The 15,583-nt window shown below is 39.3% G+C and overlaps 1 protein-coding gene across 1 annotated transcript; it reads right to left on the bottom strand.

Moving 5' to 3' along the window:
* Nucleotides 1-636: 636 nt before the first annotated feature.
* Nucleotides 637-15,448, bottom strand: LOC113690731 (histone-lysine N-methyltransferase ATXR3). The gene is made up of 20 exons (XM_027208746.2): nt 15,255-15,448; nt 12,674-15,058; nt 12,494-12,550; nt 10,649-11,845; nt 9,165-9,517; nt 8,444-8,977; nt 8,259-8,359; nt 6,482-7,523; nt 6,306-6,377; nt 4,879-4,989; nt 4,632-4,732; nt 3,775-3,874; nt 3,529-3,624; nt 3,122-3,289; nt 2,914-3,039; nt 2,734-2,787; nt 2,283-2,530; nt 2,083-2,191; nt 1,679-1,981; nt 637-1,094 (listed from the first exon to the last, which is right to left on the bottom strand). Exons 2-20 carry the CDS (start codon nt 14,907-14,909, stop codon nt 918-920), a joined length of 7,185 nt encoding a protein of 2,394 aa, XP_027064547.2. The 5' UTR covers nt 14,910-15,058; nt 15,255-15,448; the 3' UTR covers nt 637-917.
* Nucleotides 15,449-15,583: the final 135 nt, after the last annotated feature.

Here is a 15,583-nt window from a genome sequence, read left to right on the forward strand (position 1 = left end):
ATCTTCTAGAAGATAAACTGATCTAAATATTTCTCAAGCTGATAAAAGTTGTATGTATTCCATTTTGAAAAATGAATGAACTGGCACTACTGAATTCATGCCCCGAGTCCGACTGTATGACAAAGCCAACAACATAATTTATGACCTGAAAAATGGAGATATATTCCAATTCCACTCCGAAACCTCTTCAAATCTTTTTTGAAATGGAACTCCCTCTGTATACATTTTGTTGCAGGTTCGAGAACCTAAACATGCACCACCCACTTCACTTTTAAGTAACCCTGCCATACCTTTCTTACTTGTTCCAATGACAAGAAAAGCCTTCATATCAAATATAATATGTGCATCAATTAAAAGTCGAATCATACCTTTTACCTGGTATGCACATATGCTCCTGATAATTAAGAGAATTACACAATTTTCGAAACAAAAGGCCCTCATAAGGCTTCAAATTTGTCATTTTGATGGTGCGGTAAAGAAGCAACAGCTTTAACCCATGAGCCATGAAAGCGAAAAAGGACAAAATAATCAAATCATAAGTCGTTCATCAATCCTTGAACCATAAAAACTCTCATCTTTAATTAGCCTAAATCGATATAGCATATGGAGGTTAGGATATAGCATGAAGCAAAATGCTTGGACAACCCGATTTTTCAGCCCTTATGCCATTTCCATTAAATTAGAAAGGAAGACTATCTACCACTAATCATGAATTACAAATCATATGAAAAAAAAAGGAATGAAATTGCAAAAAAAGATTAAACTGTACACAAGAATGGAGGGTGGAAGCAGCAGAATGGGGAATCAACAGCCAGCCCCACCTCACATGTTAACTAAATCTCGGAAACCATTCCTAAACAATGACTAGGTAGAAGAATAACAATCTAATCCCGCTGCTTCTCACTGCCTGCAAAATTTCACCTGTCCCACATTGCTTGAAAAATGGGAGGCCTGTGCTTCAACCAATGTAACATCTCCTTGTCAAGCGAAGCCTTGTTTAGTACAGCATCTAGCATAGGACTGCCAATGATTTTGGGAGAACTTGTAAATGACCATATACACTCCTTTGGCCAAGGTCTCTGAGGCTGCTTCTCCTGAGAAATAAACAACAAAATGACCATGAACGAGAAGACAATTGCAGAAATGTCCTAGTTGTAGAAGAACGGAGATCAAATTGCTGAGAGAGGCTTCCACAAATATCCGACAATTACTTGAATAATATCCAAGAACTTGGAAGGCTACTCCTAGATATGTGGTACTTGTGAAGTCCACAACTATGTCAGATGATGCAAAATGAAGATTGGATAACAAAATCCTTCATGTCGGTCAATAAGTCACTTGAAAGATGAAACTGAAGATCATATTTAAAAAAGCCGAAACAACAATTCGTGTCAGTGAAACCCCAGAGAAGAAGGAAATGGACATTAAGCAGGACAAATCATTTCCTCTTGCCATTAGTTCGGAATGACCAGTTAATTCTGAACATGCAGTTCCAGTATTATGAAGTCAGTTAACATGTTGCCTCAGGTCAAACTACTACCTTACCCTGACAGGAGCAGTTTAATTACTCTAGACTTTCTGCTCGGGCAGTGTGCCATATCATGATGTATAGTGGTTGATCATTTGTAAGATATGAGATAAAATGAAGCAAGAAAGGATCAAAAGGGAATTAGCTTACCATCCTTGAAAGCATAAACTTCACAGTCCTAGGACCATAAACACGCTGGCGTGATGGTTTCTGGACTTTTGCATAAAAGGAACCAATTTCTGGTAAAGACAAACAACCCCTGCTCGCTCTGGCAAGGCCACAATCTGGGTCAGCATTAGCTTGGTTATGCCAATATATCAGCTGTCCTAAACAATAATTCTCGCCATATGTCTTGCAGTACTCGTGACCCTGTGAGCCCAACTTATCTGCATACTTGGGACACAGGTCAAGCGGACTGATGTACACAGGCGGAGAAGTAACAGTCTTGTATTCCTGCAAGATGCAGCACTATAGTCACAGCATGCACTAACACCACATCAAGGCACAATATTTGCTCAGATTTCTATGTAAAACAAAAGACAAAAATCACTCACTCTTATTCTGAAGAAGCACTTTGTGTGGGCGTATATATGGATTAAATCAGCAGCAGCATCATGCCGACACTTATAAGTACAAGGAAGGTTCCGCACCTCATCCCTCAACCTGAGGCAATAAAAGGAAGTCCAAAAATTTACTATTCACTGCAAGAATGAGAAAGCAAACACAAGCACGTCATGCTTCTGATGAGTCTCACCATATTAACGACCTCTGCAGATCCGTCTCAATGTCATCAGAATCAGACGGATCATGAGCACGAATACTAGCCTTGAGTTCACTTAACATATTATCTTCCATATGCGGTGCTATGCACTGAATAAGGTCTTCCACGAGGGATTCCTCTCCGCTCCAGAGATATGAAACTGCTTCTCTGGGATCAAGCCTCTCAAGAGGGGGAGGGGCTCTCTTTGGATCACCAAAAACACATCGCATTACATACCTCACCTGTAAACACCACCCAGCAAAATAAAATTTTTGTTACCTTCAAGCTTTTTATAGACCAAAAACATGCAAGTTTAGAGCATAGGAAAAGCTTATTAGGCAACCATCCAGGTTGTATAGCTACAGCATCCGCGTAATGTTTCATTAATATCAAGATTCTAAAAGGCCTGTACTGCAGATAGTTTTCATATTAAGAAGTCCGTTACCTTGTCAAGAGTAAGAGCCAAATTCTGCAGCCTTTGGTTATATACACCTTCAGCCTGCAGCATTCAAGAGAAAATATAAGACCAGCACTCCATGTCTCCAAGTACAAAAATGGACCATCAAACCGAGAATAATCGAGATTATTTGAATAAGAGCCATACTGAAACTAAAATAACACTAACCTGAACCTCGGCATCACTCTTTTCAAAGTCCATCGAAATCTCTGCAAAATATTTTTTCTTTTCTTCCAAATTGTGCTTGAGAATCTCCTTGGGAAGTTTTGTCCTCTCAAAATTAATGAATCTCACCTACATCTCAATCAACATAATCAAGGTGGATCCTCAAAGATTTTCTTATAAATTAGAGAGTAAATTGAGTAAAAAAACATACAAGACGAGCTGAGTAAGCAATCAGCCAGTCTGGTAATCCATCCAGCAAACAACTGCCAAGTCCAGCCTTTAACAGGTCAATATAATCTTCTTCTGAAACTGAATTCAATTCACAAGCTTCTAGCATAAGCTGGTGTCGGTCCAGGATTCCATGATACTCCTTCAGCACCTGGCAGACAAGTTAGCAGTTAAGTATACATAAATAATCAGACAATGACAATGGCAAATTATTTAGATCTCATAAACTGTAAAATCAAACATCCATCATGAAATAGCAGAAGCTTCTAAATCTTGCAAACCAAATACAAGATGTGTATGGAAACTTCTGCAAACAAAAATTCATCATAATCCTCCAATGAATCCCAAATAATGCTTTACACTTCAGGAAATTGCACTGATGCACTGTACCTTTTGATAGGCCCCTTCACCCGTCAAATTCAGATAACTGCCACGACAAACTTGGCTGCCGCATAAACAAACAGAAGCTTCATACTCTTCTTTACTCTGCAGAATTAATGAGGAACAAACTTTTACCTATCAGATTCTGGGAAAATTCAGGATTCCAGGGGCTAATTCTCCTTGTACTTAAAACGAAGGCTTAGTAGAGTTGTGATGAATTCTCCTTAGACTTAAGAGCAACATATAGATTCGCACCTCAGTAACAGAGTTATAGTCAAAAGTTATCTCTTCACCATATTGAATTGCACGTACAGTGTAGATTCCAATCTGGTATTGGCCATCAACAGCCGTAACCCTGCACTCATTAACAGATAGCCAGAACAATATTAAATAAAATCCCTGCAAATAACGAAACATTCTCTCCTCCATGCCACTAAAAGCAACACCACAAATAACAACAAAGATGCATGTAGAAAATAACCATCAACACTACCCAGCTGACCAACCTAAGCATTAGTGGATGACAATGTGCCAATGCCAAAGGGTTGGAGAGGGAAAAGGGCATACCAAATCAGTTAAAAGAACAACAAAAGAAGACGTATCTTTTAGCTGTCCAAATAATACAAGTTACCACTTATAAAAATTCATCATAGAATCATATCATGCTATCTAAAAAATGAAAATTAATATGTTGTATAAAAAGGATTTTCATCTAAAAGTATAGATCAAATCTTCAAGCACAATATGCAGCTGCCCAACAATATAATTTGGTACAACTATTATGTCCGCCTAAGACACCACATATACATACTCCACAAATCCATGAAAAAGGCACAAAACACAGCAAAAGTGGTGAGTCTCTCACACATAAGGGCTTCAATAACAGAAATCAAAAATAGAAGGGAAGAAGACAATAATTGAAATTCACGTGGATATTAGAAGCAAAGATATAACATGGCTAAACTTCTACATCCAAATTAATGATGATCTCTCCATCCAGAAGATATTCGATTTCATAAGTATTCAAAGCCTAGCACCAGAGATGAGAAATATCCATGAGATAGTGGAAACAAAGTATGCCCAGAGAAACAAATTTTCTATTGAAAACTTACTTTGCTTCACAATTAGGTCGACATGAGTGACATATTCGGCTAGCATAATTTGCCTTGTGCATTGCATCAACAACTACTAGATCATAACCATCAGCATCACCCTGCGAATTGGAACAATACTTAGACATGCAGAAAAATGGGAAAAGCCACCAACGAATACATCCATAGAATATAACAGAACACACAAGTTCCCAGTCAGGGAAATAGGAAACTGATGTAGAACTATTAGGTTAAAGATAGCACACACCTTTGGCCTCTCAAGATATATGTTGTAAAACTCTGGTGCTGGATCTTTACTGTTTTTCTGTAAAGACCGAATACCATCTTGCTTCTCAAACCACTTCCAAGTAGGATAAACCTGAACACGAAATCAGAGAAAATCTTCATTAGTGTGGGCAAGAAGCACAGAAGCATATTTTTCGAACAAAACTGACCCAAAAACATAAACAGAAAAAACATACACAAGGACCAATCAACAAGTAGGCCAGTAAAAATTCATTGACTAGCTCCAAAATATGAAGCAGGAAAAATAAACATTAAGATCTTGGGAGAATTAATTCCAAAAACCAAATACGGGTGTATAGAGGCAGAGCAATGCAAGCTCAGTCTCAAAATTTCTGACATAATCCCACCCTTATGAAGTTTCATCTCTTTTGGTACCGCATAGCCTTGTTTCTCCTAGCACTTCTGTTCCGGTCAAGAATTCCTACTGTTAAATCATATACAGACTCATGGGATTTTTTTTTTTTTTTTTGGTCAACAATGACGGCAGCAATCTCCTTCTGCCTCTCACTGTGCATCTATATAGGTTGGTAGACATCACTTCACTCTTCCAGCCTATTCCTAATCTAAAACTGATAAATTCCACAGAATAACATAAAACCACTTAGGCCCTTGAAGATGTTACCTCTACCTGCTGTTCCCTATGATTTGATATTTATCAATACAGGCTGGCCAGCCCACTCTAATTCAAACTCATCAAGATATCCACCATACACTAGCTCAGGTGTGTCTGTCTACAGCACCAACAATTTTGCATTGAATATCACTCTGGAGGACACAACACTCTATGACATTATGTGATCCCCAAAGGAAAGAAACCCACAAATAAACTAAACGCATGCAATCAACCAAACAGAAAGCGTCAAAATCTAAGAGGTCTCAAAGTGTTTCATAAAGCACCATAACAATCGGGTTCACTGTAACAAGTGAACTACTGAACTCTTAAGTTAGGCTACAAGACTTAGCCTCCAATAAAGCAACAAATAAGTTCAGCTGAGAGACTACTTCAAAATAATGGGCTTAGACTATAACGACAAAACTAAAGATATATGACTCCAAATCGATCATGTGTATCACCAAGGACCCCAGGAAAGTCATGCATAGGACACAAGGAAAGGAAACAACAGATCTCGTTCACTTCTACAGAAACATTTTTCACAGCAACAATTATTGTTAGTATAAGGAATATCACAAACAAAATGACAGAGCAGAAACAACCATACATATCTAACTCAATCAGCATTACTCTGAAATGTACCAGATCTGATAACCAAGAACCCTGAGTTACTGAAAACAGTACAGAGATAATCTACCCCAAAAAAAAAAGCAACAATAACAACAATAGCTATCCTGCAAAATTTACTAGCCAGAAAGTGACAATTTAGGATTTACCTCTCCCAAGAACTCAACAACAAAATCCTCCTCACCAAAGCCACCTTCTTTATTGCAGACCACACCAAGCCCCTGCTCCCAAAAAAGGGGGTGACCACAAATAGCCCATCAGAGGAGAGTTTGAGAAAACACATCAGAATCTACTATCGAAAGGGAAAAGATATCAACTGCCTTACCTTTCTATATGCAACATAGTTGTCCTCTGGACGACTATCAATGTTCTTCAAAATGAACTCACATAATCTTACAGTTCTCCAATCATGGTCTTCCTCAGCTGTATCCAGGATTTCCTCGAATACCGGTTTTAGTGGATACATCATAGGAGTATTTCCAGAACCAGTGAACTGCCTAACTTGTTTATTCAAAGTGCGAAGCAGCACATCTTCAATAAACACATGCTTATCAACGGGAGACCAATCTGATTCCTCTGGCATGGAATCAAGAAGAAGATTATGAGTGTAAGGGTCAATGCCATAAACTTCTTGTTCTACCACCTGATCTCCCAGTTGTTTTCTAGGTCTATAGTCCTTCACTTCAGGGATTTCCATATCAGACTCCTCAGTTCCATTTCTCTGTGCATTGAGCTTCTCAGCATAATCCTCAGGGAGAGACACCTGCATCTTTCTTCTTACTTCCACCTCGTCAGCCACTACAACATAGTGATCAATGACTTCATATTTCCTAGTAACAGGAGGCACAAGGCTTGCCTTTGTCATCCGAGCACCCCATTCACGTTCATCAGCCAATGAATCGAATACTTCATCTGGAGGGAAGTATGTTTCTCCTCTTGCTTCTCCCGGTCCAATCTCTGACCTTAAATCTGAGTCACTTTCAGTGTCTGAAGCGGTGCTCTCACTGTCGGTCATGCTCTCATTTGAAGATCTGTCCATATCATCAGATGTTTCACTTTCTGAGTCCATAGATTTCTTATTCAATTTTGATAAACGCCTCCGGATTTCCCTATCAGATGCATAATCTCCATAATCCGAACTACCATTAATAGAAGAGGACCCATTGCTCCTGTTTGCGTGTTTCTTTTCAGTAACTTTCTTCTTGTGTTTAGAAGAAGACGATGAGAACCCTGGAGGAGAATCTTCCTTCCATATCTTCACATCTCTTTCACTACATGACTTAGAACCATCCTCCAAACTTGTAGCAAGACGAATAAACAATGTGATAATACGATTAACATTTCTAGCATCACCTCGATTCTTTGATCTGGTTCACAGAGCAAGTCATTAAATTAAAATGCAAAACTTCATCATATCTAGTGAACATGTGATAAGTGGGAATATTAAAATAAAGAGCGAATGTTAAAAAGACTATGCAACCTAGATACTGTGAGTGGTGTGTTTAAAATACATTATGGTGTAAAAAATGTTGTAACTCTGTTGAAACCACCAAACTAGAAAATTGAGATTTAAAGAGGAATTCAGGAACATGTGGATTGACAAATTTTGGTTACATAGAGATGAAAAGCCAAAAAATCAATATTCAGTTTAAAGCTTCTGCACAAGCAAAATGGACAATATTTTAGAACTGGCTAGAAAGACAAATTAGAGATTCAATTAGTATAAGAGAGAGAAAAAAAGATACTTTAACTGGGAATAATATTCAATGTACCACAGTCAAGAAGAAATCATATTTACAAAGTACATCAAGTCTAGCGTGGGGCAACCATACTTCCTGCTTCCCCAATACCAAGCCTAAGGTCATAACACATTAAAACCAAAACAAGTTAAAAGAAACCCTTAAAGATAATGTCAAGGCTTTAGGGACACTTAAAAAAGGGTTTAAAAAGGGTTAAGAGGTCTAACTACCAATTTTCTTCTATAGCGTCTGAACAATAGACTATCCTTCCAGTAGCATAAAAATGGGGAAATCCAGGGGCTTTCAATACCAATAAAATAAAAATCCATATTTCCAAACCAGTCAGAAACAGAAAGCACTTACTTTATAGCATCCCTGCACATACGCCTAATATCATCTTTTACAGAACTCAAGCCCCGGCCAACATAATAACCACTTCTCATTCTGTTCTCAATCTCTGCAACCTGATCAACAAGGAGAAAATATGGTAAAAATGCATACAGTAGTATATATGGGGCACAAACCACAAAGAAGCAAACCATGTGTACCTTCGGCACAAAAAATTCAAAAGTGTTTTCCTTCATTATGTCCTTTAAGCTTAAAGCCAGAAATTGCTCCATCCTCTTGTACCCATTTTCAGACTTTCTCAAGGCCAACCGCCTCATATGAGCATCCCTAGATAAGATAGATGAAGATTTCCTAGCGTCAAACAGTTTTGAACGTTTATACAAGCTCTGTCGAAACAACCGATTTGCAGAGTCTCTCCTATCAGAACTTTCCAGATAATCTCTCAATCCACTGGAATCATATGTTTGATTATCTAGACCACTGAAGTTCCTAGAGGCTGACAAAGTTCCATCAGTTAACTGTTTGAGACTCCTTGTTTTTGAATGTAGTCCCCGGCTCTTAATCCAGTTAATATTTGGAAAATTAGCTGCCAAGTCTTCCAATTGACTACAACCTCTAATGTCTACTGAAGATAAACTCGTGAATGACTGAAGAACTTCCTCAAGCATAGTAGAACTAATTTTGGTGCAGCCACGTAGAATCAAGGTACTAATCTTTTTATTGTTATATCCATCCTGCAGGCAAAGAAATAAAATAGCTCAGTAAGAAGTTAAGTTTCTTTCTTATTTAGAATACTCAAACGTCCATACACATCCCCACCCATAAAACCCCAGGAATCACAGAAATACTGTGTGTACGCGTATGGTGCATACACGGAAAACAATCACAACAAGGAACTTGTTTGTATGAACACGAGATTACCATTATATTCCACAGGCTGGCATCATTGCAGTTTGAGGCAATAGACGACAAGTCGACTTGTCTAGAGACTTGTTTGAAATACTTTAGTACATATCTCCAGTGTTTACAAGTCAAAGCAACAATAGCAAAAGATTTTAAATCTGCTCTAAGGAAATGAAAGATTCGTGCCAGAACTCGGTCTCCCAAATCAGCCCAGCTTCCATTTTGATATTCAGCTTCAGCTTCACTAAAATTACCATCACCACATATGTCATCAAAAGACCATTCATCCTTCAATGGAGCCGAGACATCCTCCATCTCATACTCATCCTCGCTACCATCAATCCGCAGTCTCTTACTAGCACGCATTTGATCTGCAAGCACCACATGACAATATCAGGTCGAAACTCTACCTAAATTTCAACAAAATGGAATTTTAAATGTTTTCCAGTAATTGCCAGGTGGGACTAGAGGGGAAAAACGAGAGAATGAATGCTATAGGATGCACAATTTCACATGGTAAGCACAATTACCCTCAAGACATCACCACCACTGACATGCCGCCTACCTTAAGTTAGAACAATTCTGCAGATTTTGGAAAGGGATACACTTTGTTTCACTGATCCAGATTTCAACATACAAAATTAACTCTTAGCACAGTTCACTGTCTTGAAATGAGGTGGCCTCCATAGCTTTACAGAGTCCTCCTTCTAATTTTCAGCTTAAAGTCTTTATCTCATTTCCATCTCATAGGTTCAAATTACACATATTTTAACCAAACAAACATGATACTTGCACAAGAAACCCATACAAAACCCAACTAATATCATCAGAATACACACCCCTAGCAGAAGAGGAACTTAGTCCTGTGAAGATGGAATAGTGCATCTTTGAGCAGTTAGAAACTACAGAGACAGCATATAAATTAACCTATTGTGCAAAGAAAATAGTCAATGGACCGTAATGCATTGGCATATTGTCATGAACAGATATTATGTGGCAACTTTGAAGAAGGTGAAACTTCTCAACAGATTGCACAAACATCCAGAGTGAATTGGTGACACCAAGAAAATATAAGACTAAAAAGTATGAGCTGGATAGATCATGGTTGCTTGATCACTTCAAGCTAGCATATTGTATCCAAGAAGAATAGATTCGTGATATTGTTTACAGCTATATGTTTAAGTACTCTCTTTTTCTTTGCAGGAAGTATCAAATGGCAGACCAAATTGAGAAGCCAGCAGTCTGCAATATACTTTGTAAAAGCTTGTTGGATATAGTCAGGTAGGCATTAAGGTGGGAACTAATTCTGCAGTTATAGAGAGGAGACTAAAAACATGGCTTGCCCACTACAATTCCACACAACTAGAAACTAATCATTCATACGTGATCAAATTCAATTTTTTAAACAAATTATCAGAACTCTAGGAGGGTATGATTTTTGACTAACTAATACGTCACAGCAAAACACGCCATGGAAAGAAAAAAAAAAAGAATTACCATACCAGATTTGAGAGCAGAGGGGTATACATGTCGTTCAGTCTCTTTCTTTGGCTGTCTTGCATTGATCCACGGATCTAAGACTTCATTTATTGCTGCAGTAAACTCCCGGCTCTTGTAGGATTTCATCACTAACTCATGGACCTTTCCCTGAGTATACCCAATGAACTGTGGATGCATGCTGTGAAACATACTGGAAGCCCAGCTACTTCTACCAAGTATAGCATCACTTGCTTCCAATCCAGAAGCTCCAGCTGTATCATTCAAGGCACCATTTACTCCTAGAGCTTTAGTGGGACCAGTAGCTTCTCTAGGAGAGGAAATTGGAACCCAAATCTTATCCACTTTCCTGAAAGCACTGCTATGCTTCTGTATTACACCTTGATCAGCCAAGACTTGCAGCTCTGAAAATGATAAAGGTCCTCGTTCGTGCCCAGCACCATCAAAGTAGTACCACTCACCAAAATTCAGCTGAAGCTCATCTGCAGTGCAGATATGGTCTTTAGGAACACTTAAGGATGTGGAACTCTTCCATGAACAATGTGAGCCCTGTTCATGTGTGTTTTTCACTCTAGAAAGACCTTCTGACGATGACCTCTTTGTTTCACTAGTTACTGAGTAGTTTCTTGAGGACTTTGAAGAGAATCTGTCTTTAACCCTAGCTTTGCCACGAGGGTCAGAGAGAAGTGTATCATGGTCCTTCACTACACAAGCATTTATTCTGACCACAGGAAGCATCATTCCTCGAAATCCTCGTGCAATGTTAGTTTTACTTTGAGGTGTTCTGTTCACACTGCTATTATCATTCCATTCATCAGGAGAGGTAAAAGCCCAAGGTGGAAGATCAAGCCTTCTACTTTGCGAAGGATAATACAACTCATCTTTTCGCTGCCAACGAGGATCCTCATAGCCAGATTTTGGCATCTGGCACAGAGGATAGTTATCATTGAGAACAAGCTTTTTCCTCCAAGTTTTATCTTGAGAAGCTTCATCGATCCTCTTCCAGTCCCCACCCTTGCAAGACCAATGGCCAGAAAAGCATCCACCACTCTCACAAGCAAAAGCACCATCCTTCTCTGCTGGTATCATCAAAGATGCTCTCAACTCCACACTTTCTCTGGAAGCAGACTCAGAATTGAGCATAACCTCACTAGATCTTTGATCATTGTAATCACCCAGGTGAAGTTGATGCCAAGTGAAACCTGTGCATGATCCAAAATCAAATTCAGTATAACAGATTGAAAATGCCCCCAGTATACAGCTTGCCCACCTCCTCCCTTTCACTAAACAAAGCTACAAGACAAAATGTTGCAGTGACATAAATCCCAAGGCAGTTACATTAGCTTAGTACTTGAATGGATAAAATTGACTAATAGCTTAAATATTAAAAAAAAAAATGAAAATCAAAACGAGTATTTCAGAACATGCAAAATAGCACAAAGCTTGCACAGGCAATTAAAAGGCAATAAATGTATTGGGAAATCTTATGTGATAAGAGTTACTTAAAACCATGTTTCTTTTCCTTTTTGACTTTAAAGAGCAAACATAAATATAGTAATAATAATAATAATAAAAGATAATTTTGCAAAAATAATAATAAGAGTAAAATGAAAATTGAACACCAGATCAAAGCAAATTACATAATTACCAAGAATAACAAAGCAAACACCTCATCCATCAGAACATTTATAAACATACTTTTGTATAAGACTACATGGATCAACACTGCTAAGCTTCCAACCAATAAAAGATTACTATTAACTACAAAAGGAATTAACCCAGAAATATATGATAGATACAAGCAACAAAAATACCTTTACCTAAAAAAAAAAAGAAAAAAAAGATATTACCTTCAATTTTTCCCCATCTCTCCCACTCCCCATCCCCAGATGTCATCTGAAGCACTTCTGCAAGGTGCAAGAAATTTGTGACTCAAATTCAAATATGATATCACCAGAACAAAATTGAAAATTTAAATTAAAAATAAGCAAAATAATCAAGACCTAAAAAGAAGAAGAGAATTTGTTTACCTCCAACCATCTCAAGTTCCCTGCCAGGAATAACTGTAAAACCATCTAAAAATGCACCAACCCTTTCATCAATATGAAGGTCTTCCAGAGGTTCTACAGACGCCAGATTGTCCCCACAGGATATTGGATCTAAGGAAGGGGGTGGCTTTTCCTGGCCAACCTGACTACTAATTTCAGACAAATCTCCATTATCGACCAGTGTATTACCTGGAGCTTCAGGAGGGCTGACCAGCTGTGTGATAGTATCCGAAACAATTGAATGGAAATTAGAAGTCACTAATGGAGAGGCTGCCTTTTCAACAGTTACCCATCTATCACCATCCAGATGCTTGATCAAGTGATCTGACACAAGAAAACCTTCTTCCACTAATTTCTTTAAGTCAGATAATCTGGAAGGGCCCTGCTCCACTCCAAGGTGATCAAGATAAAACCATTTCCCAGTGGCTGCATCATCCACCGCAGGTTCATGTGGTGGCGTATTGCATATGTCCATATCTTCTTCCATTGAGACCAGCTCCTCAGCACATCCATTTTCCTGAGGAACTTCCTTACCCGTCACTTCAGGAACTTGAGAATGTTCTTCCTTGTTTGAGGGCGGAACTACATTTCTAACCTTGGAAACATCAACAATATCCATGTGACTTCTATCCTCAGATTCTTTAACTGACATCCGCAAATCTCTTCCAATTGGAGCCTTCTGGTTGGGAGGTTTCTCATCTGCCCCTCTATTTCCACCATTACTCTTTTTACTTGCCCCATTCTTTCGATTGGGTTCACGGGGCTTCCCATGATCAGGAGGAGACCGTTCCAAAAAACTTGGGCTTCGACCCCTCTGATACCGAGCTTGATTTTGTGGAGACCACTCTGAATAACTCGGGCTGCGCTTCCTACGATCATAGTGGTGACTTCTATCATATGGTGACCTACTGCGATCATAGTGGCGGCTCCGATCGTATGGGGACCTGCTGTGATCATATGGAGACCTATCACGATGGGCCGGGCTCCAATCACGATGATCATGGTAACGGGCCCGCTCATGTGGGGACCTCTCAAAGTGATGTGGACTGCTGTTATACTTGTCATAACCTGCTCTTGAAGATTCGTAATGCCTAGAAGAGTACCTATCAGAGAGAACATTCCGGGATGAAGAAGAAGAATTTCTATATTGCCTGTCCACAGACCTGCGTGAATGGTGCTCTGATGAGTACATTGACCGAGTGCCATTATCAGAAAGCTTTCGGCTTCTAGTACTTGTGTAGTCATCACAGTCACCACGATGTTTCCTGTCACTGCTGTCCATATCAGCACCTTGGCGCTTTAGCCTGTTACCTGAAGTGTATTCTCTAGCATAACTCTTGCCATTGCTGAGTTCATAACCATCTTCGTCCACAACTTTTGAGCTGATCCTTGGAGTCCTGTCAAAAATACCATCTTCATATCGAGAACCCCTCTTTGTAAGCTGATTCGCACTTCTACTGAGCTCCTTCTCATTCAAATACTTCCCAGAAGAAGGCAGAGGTGGAGGCGTCCACTCACGCTCACCTTTCCATCCTTTGTCTTTGGCATAATCATACCTTCTTGTTCTCGAGTAGCTGTAATCATCCTTCATTACCACCTCACTTTTGCGCCACCTATCTGGTACAAACTCCCCTTTTTCCAATTCTTCTTTCGATGAAGTCCTCCACGACCCAGATGATGGTTCATTCTTTTCTTCCGGTTTTCGCCATCTCCCACCTAAAAACTCCCCCTTCTCCACCTCCCCACTTTTTTTCCACTTATCAACAACACTTTCACCCTTTTCAATCTCACTCCTGATCTCATGCTTCCTAGTTGTTGGCCTTTCCACAATCACCTCGCCATTCTCAATTGGCAAAGTACCCAATTCACCCTCCTCCACTTCATCCTTATTATTAACCTCACTATTAACAACATTGCTACCATTGTTACTATTAATATTACTATTGCAACTATTACTAACCACAACTTCTTTCTCACTATTCACACTACTCTTGGGACCCAATTCTCGTTTTCTCTTAATCACTTTTTTCACCTTCTTCATAGTCTTCCCGTTCACTTTCACAACAGTTGTTGTAGAAGATGAACTAAGCTTGCTCTTACTACTGGTGCTGGTAGTGGTGCCGCTGGTGCTGTTACCATTATTTTTGCCTCCGCAAATCGGAAACCGCTCCATAATATGTGGCTGCGAAGGCACGCATGCAACACCGCCATCGCCCATGGAATGCCAGAATCCCTACCCGAAATCCCCGGAATCACCTTTCAGAAAATGGACCCTAATTCTCCACTTCTCCTGGGCTTTCCTTGCTCATACTTCTCTTCCACTGCGGCAAAAAAAAGCCTCCAACCGGCCTCCGAGCAATCAAAACCCTAGAATTTCCATAAACAGCAATAAAACCACATAAAAATCCAAGAATTAATACGAAACTGCATCAAACCTTTTGGAAATTCAATTTAACTCCAAAAATGTAGGGTCTTGGGATTGGAAAAGAAAATATAAATAGCAATTCAACCTTGGTTTCCTTCAAAATTAGAAAACCTAGGGTTTTGAAATCTGCAGACTTACTTGGAGAGCTGAGTTGAGACGCACGGAGGGATCGACTGTGGAGTTGAGATGAGTTGAGACGAGTAGAATCGCCGGTGAGTTCAGATAACCGAGTCGAATTGAACCAGGTCGAGAGAGAATGGAAGAATAGAGGGCGAGGCGAAGAGAGCCTTTGACGAGGAAGGAAGGAAAGATCGATTTGTTTTTTATTTTCTTTAAAAACTTTTTTGACAGAGACGAAAAATAAGAATAGCTGAAGACGAATCTCTCTCTCTCCTCTCTGTAGATTAAATCCGCTTTTTTTTTTTCTACTATTTTCCTTTTTCGGCTGGGATATTATTTTCTATTTT

Source organism: Coffea arabica, chromosome 5c, assembly GCF_036785885.1.
Source record: "Coffea arabica cultivar ET-39 chromosome 5c, Coffea Arabica ET-39 HiFi, whole genome shotgun sequence".
Classification (NCBI taxonomy): Eukaryota; Viridiplantae; Streptophyta; class Magnoliopsida; order Gentianales; family Rubiaceae; genus Coffea; species Coffea arabica.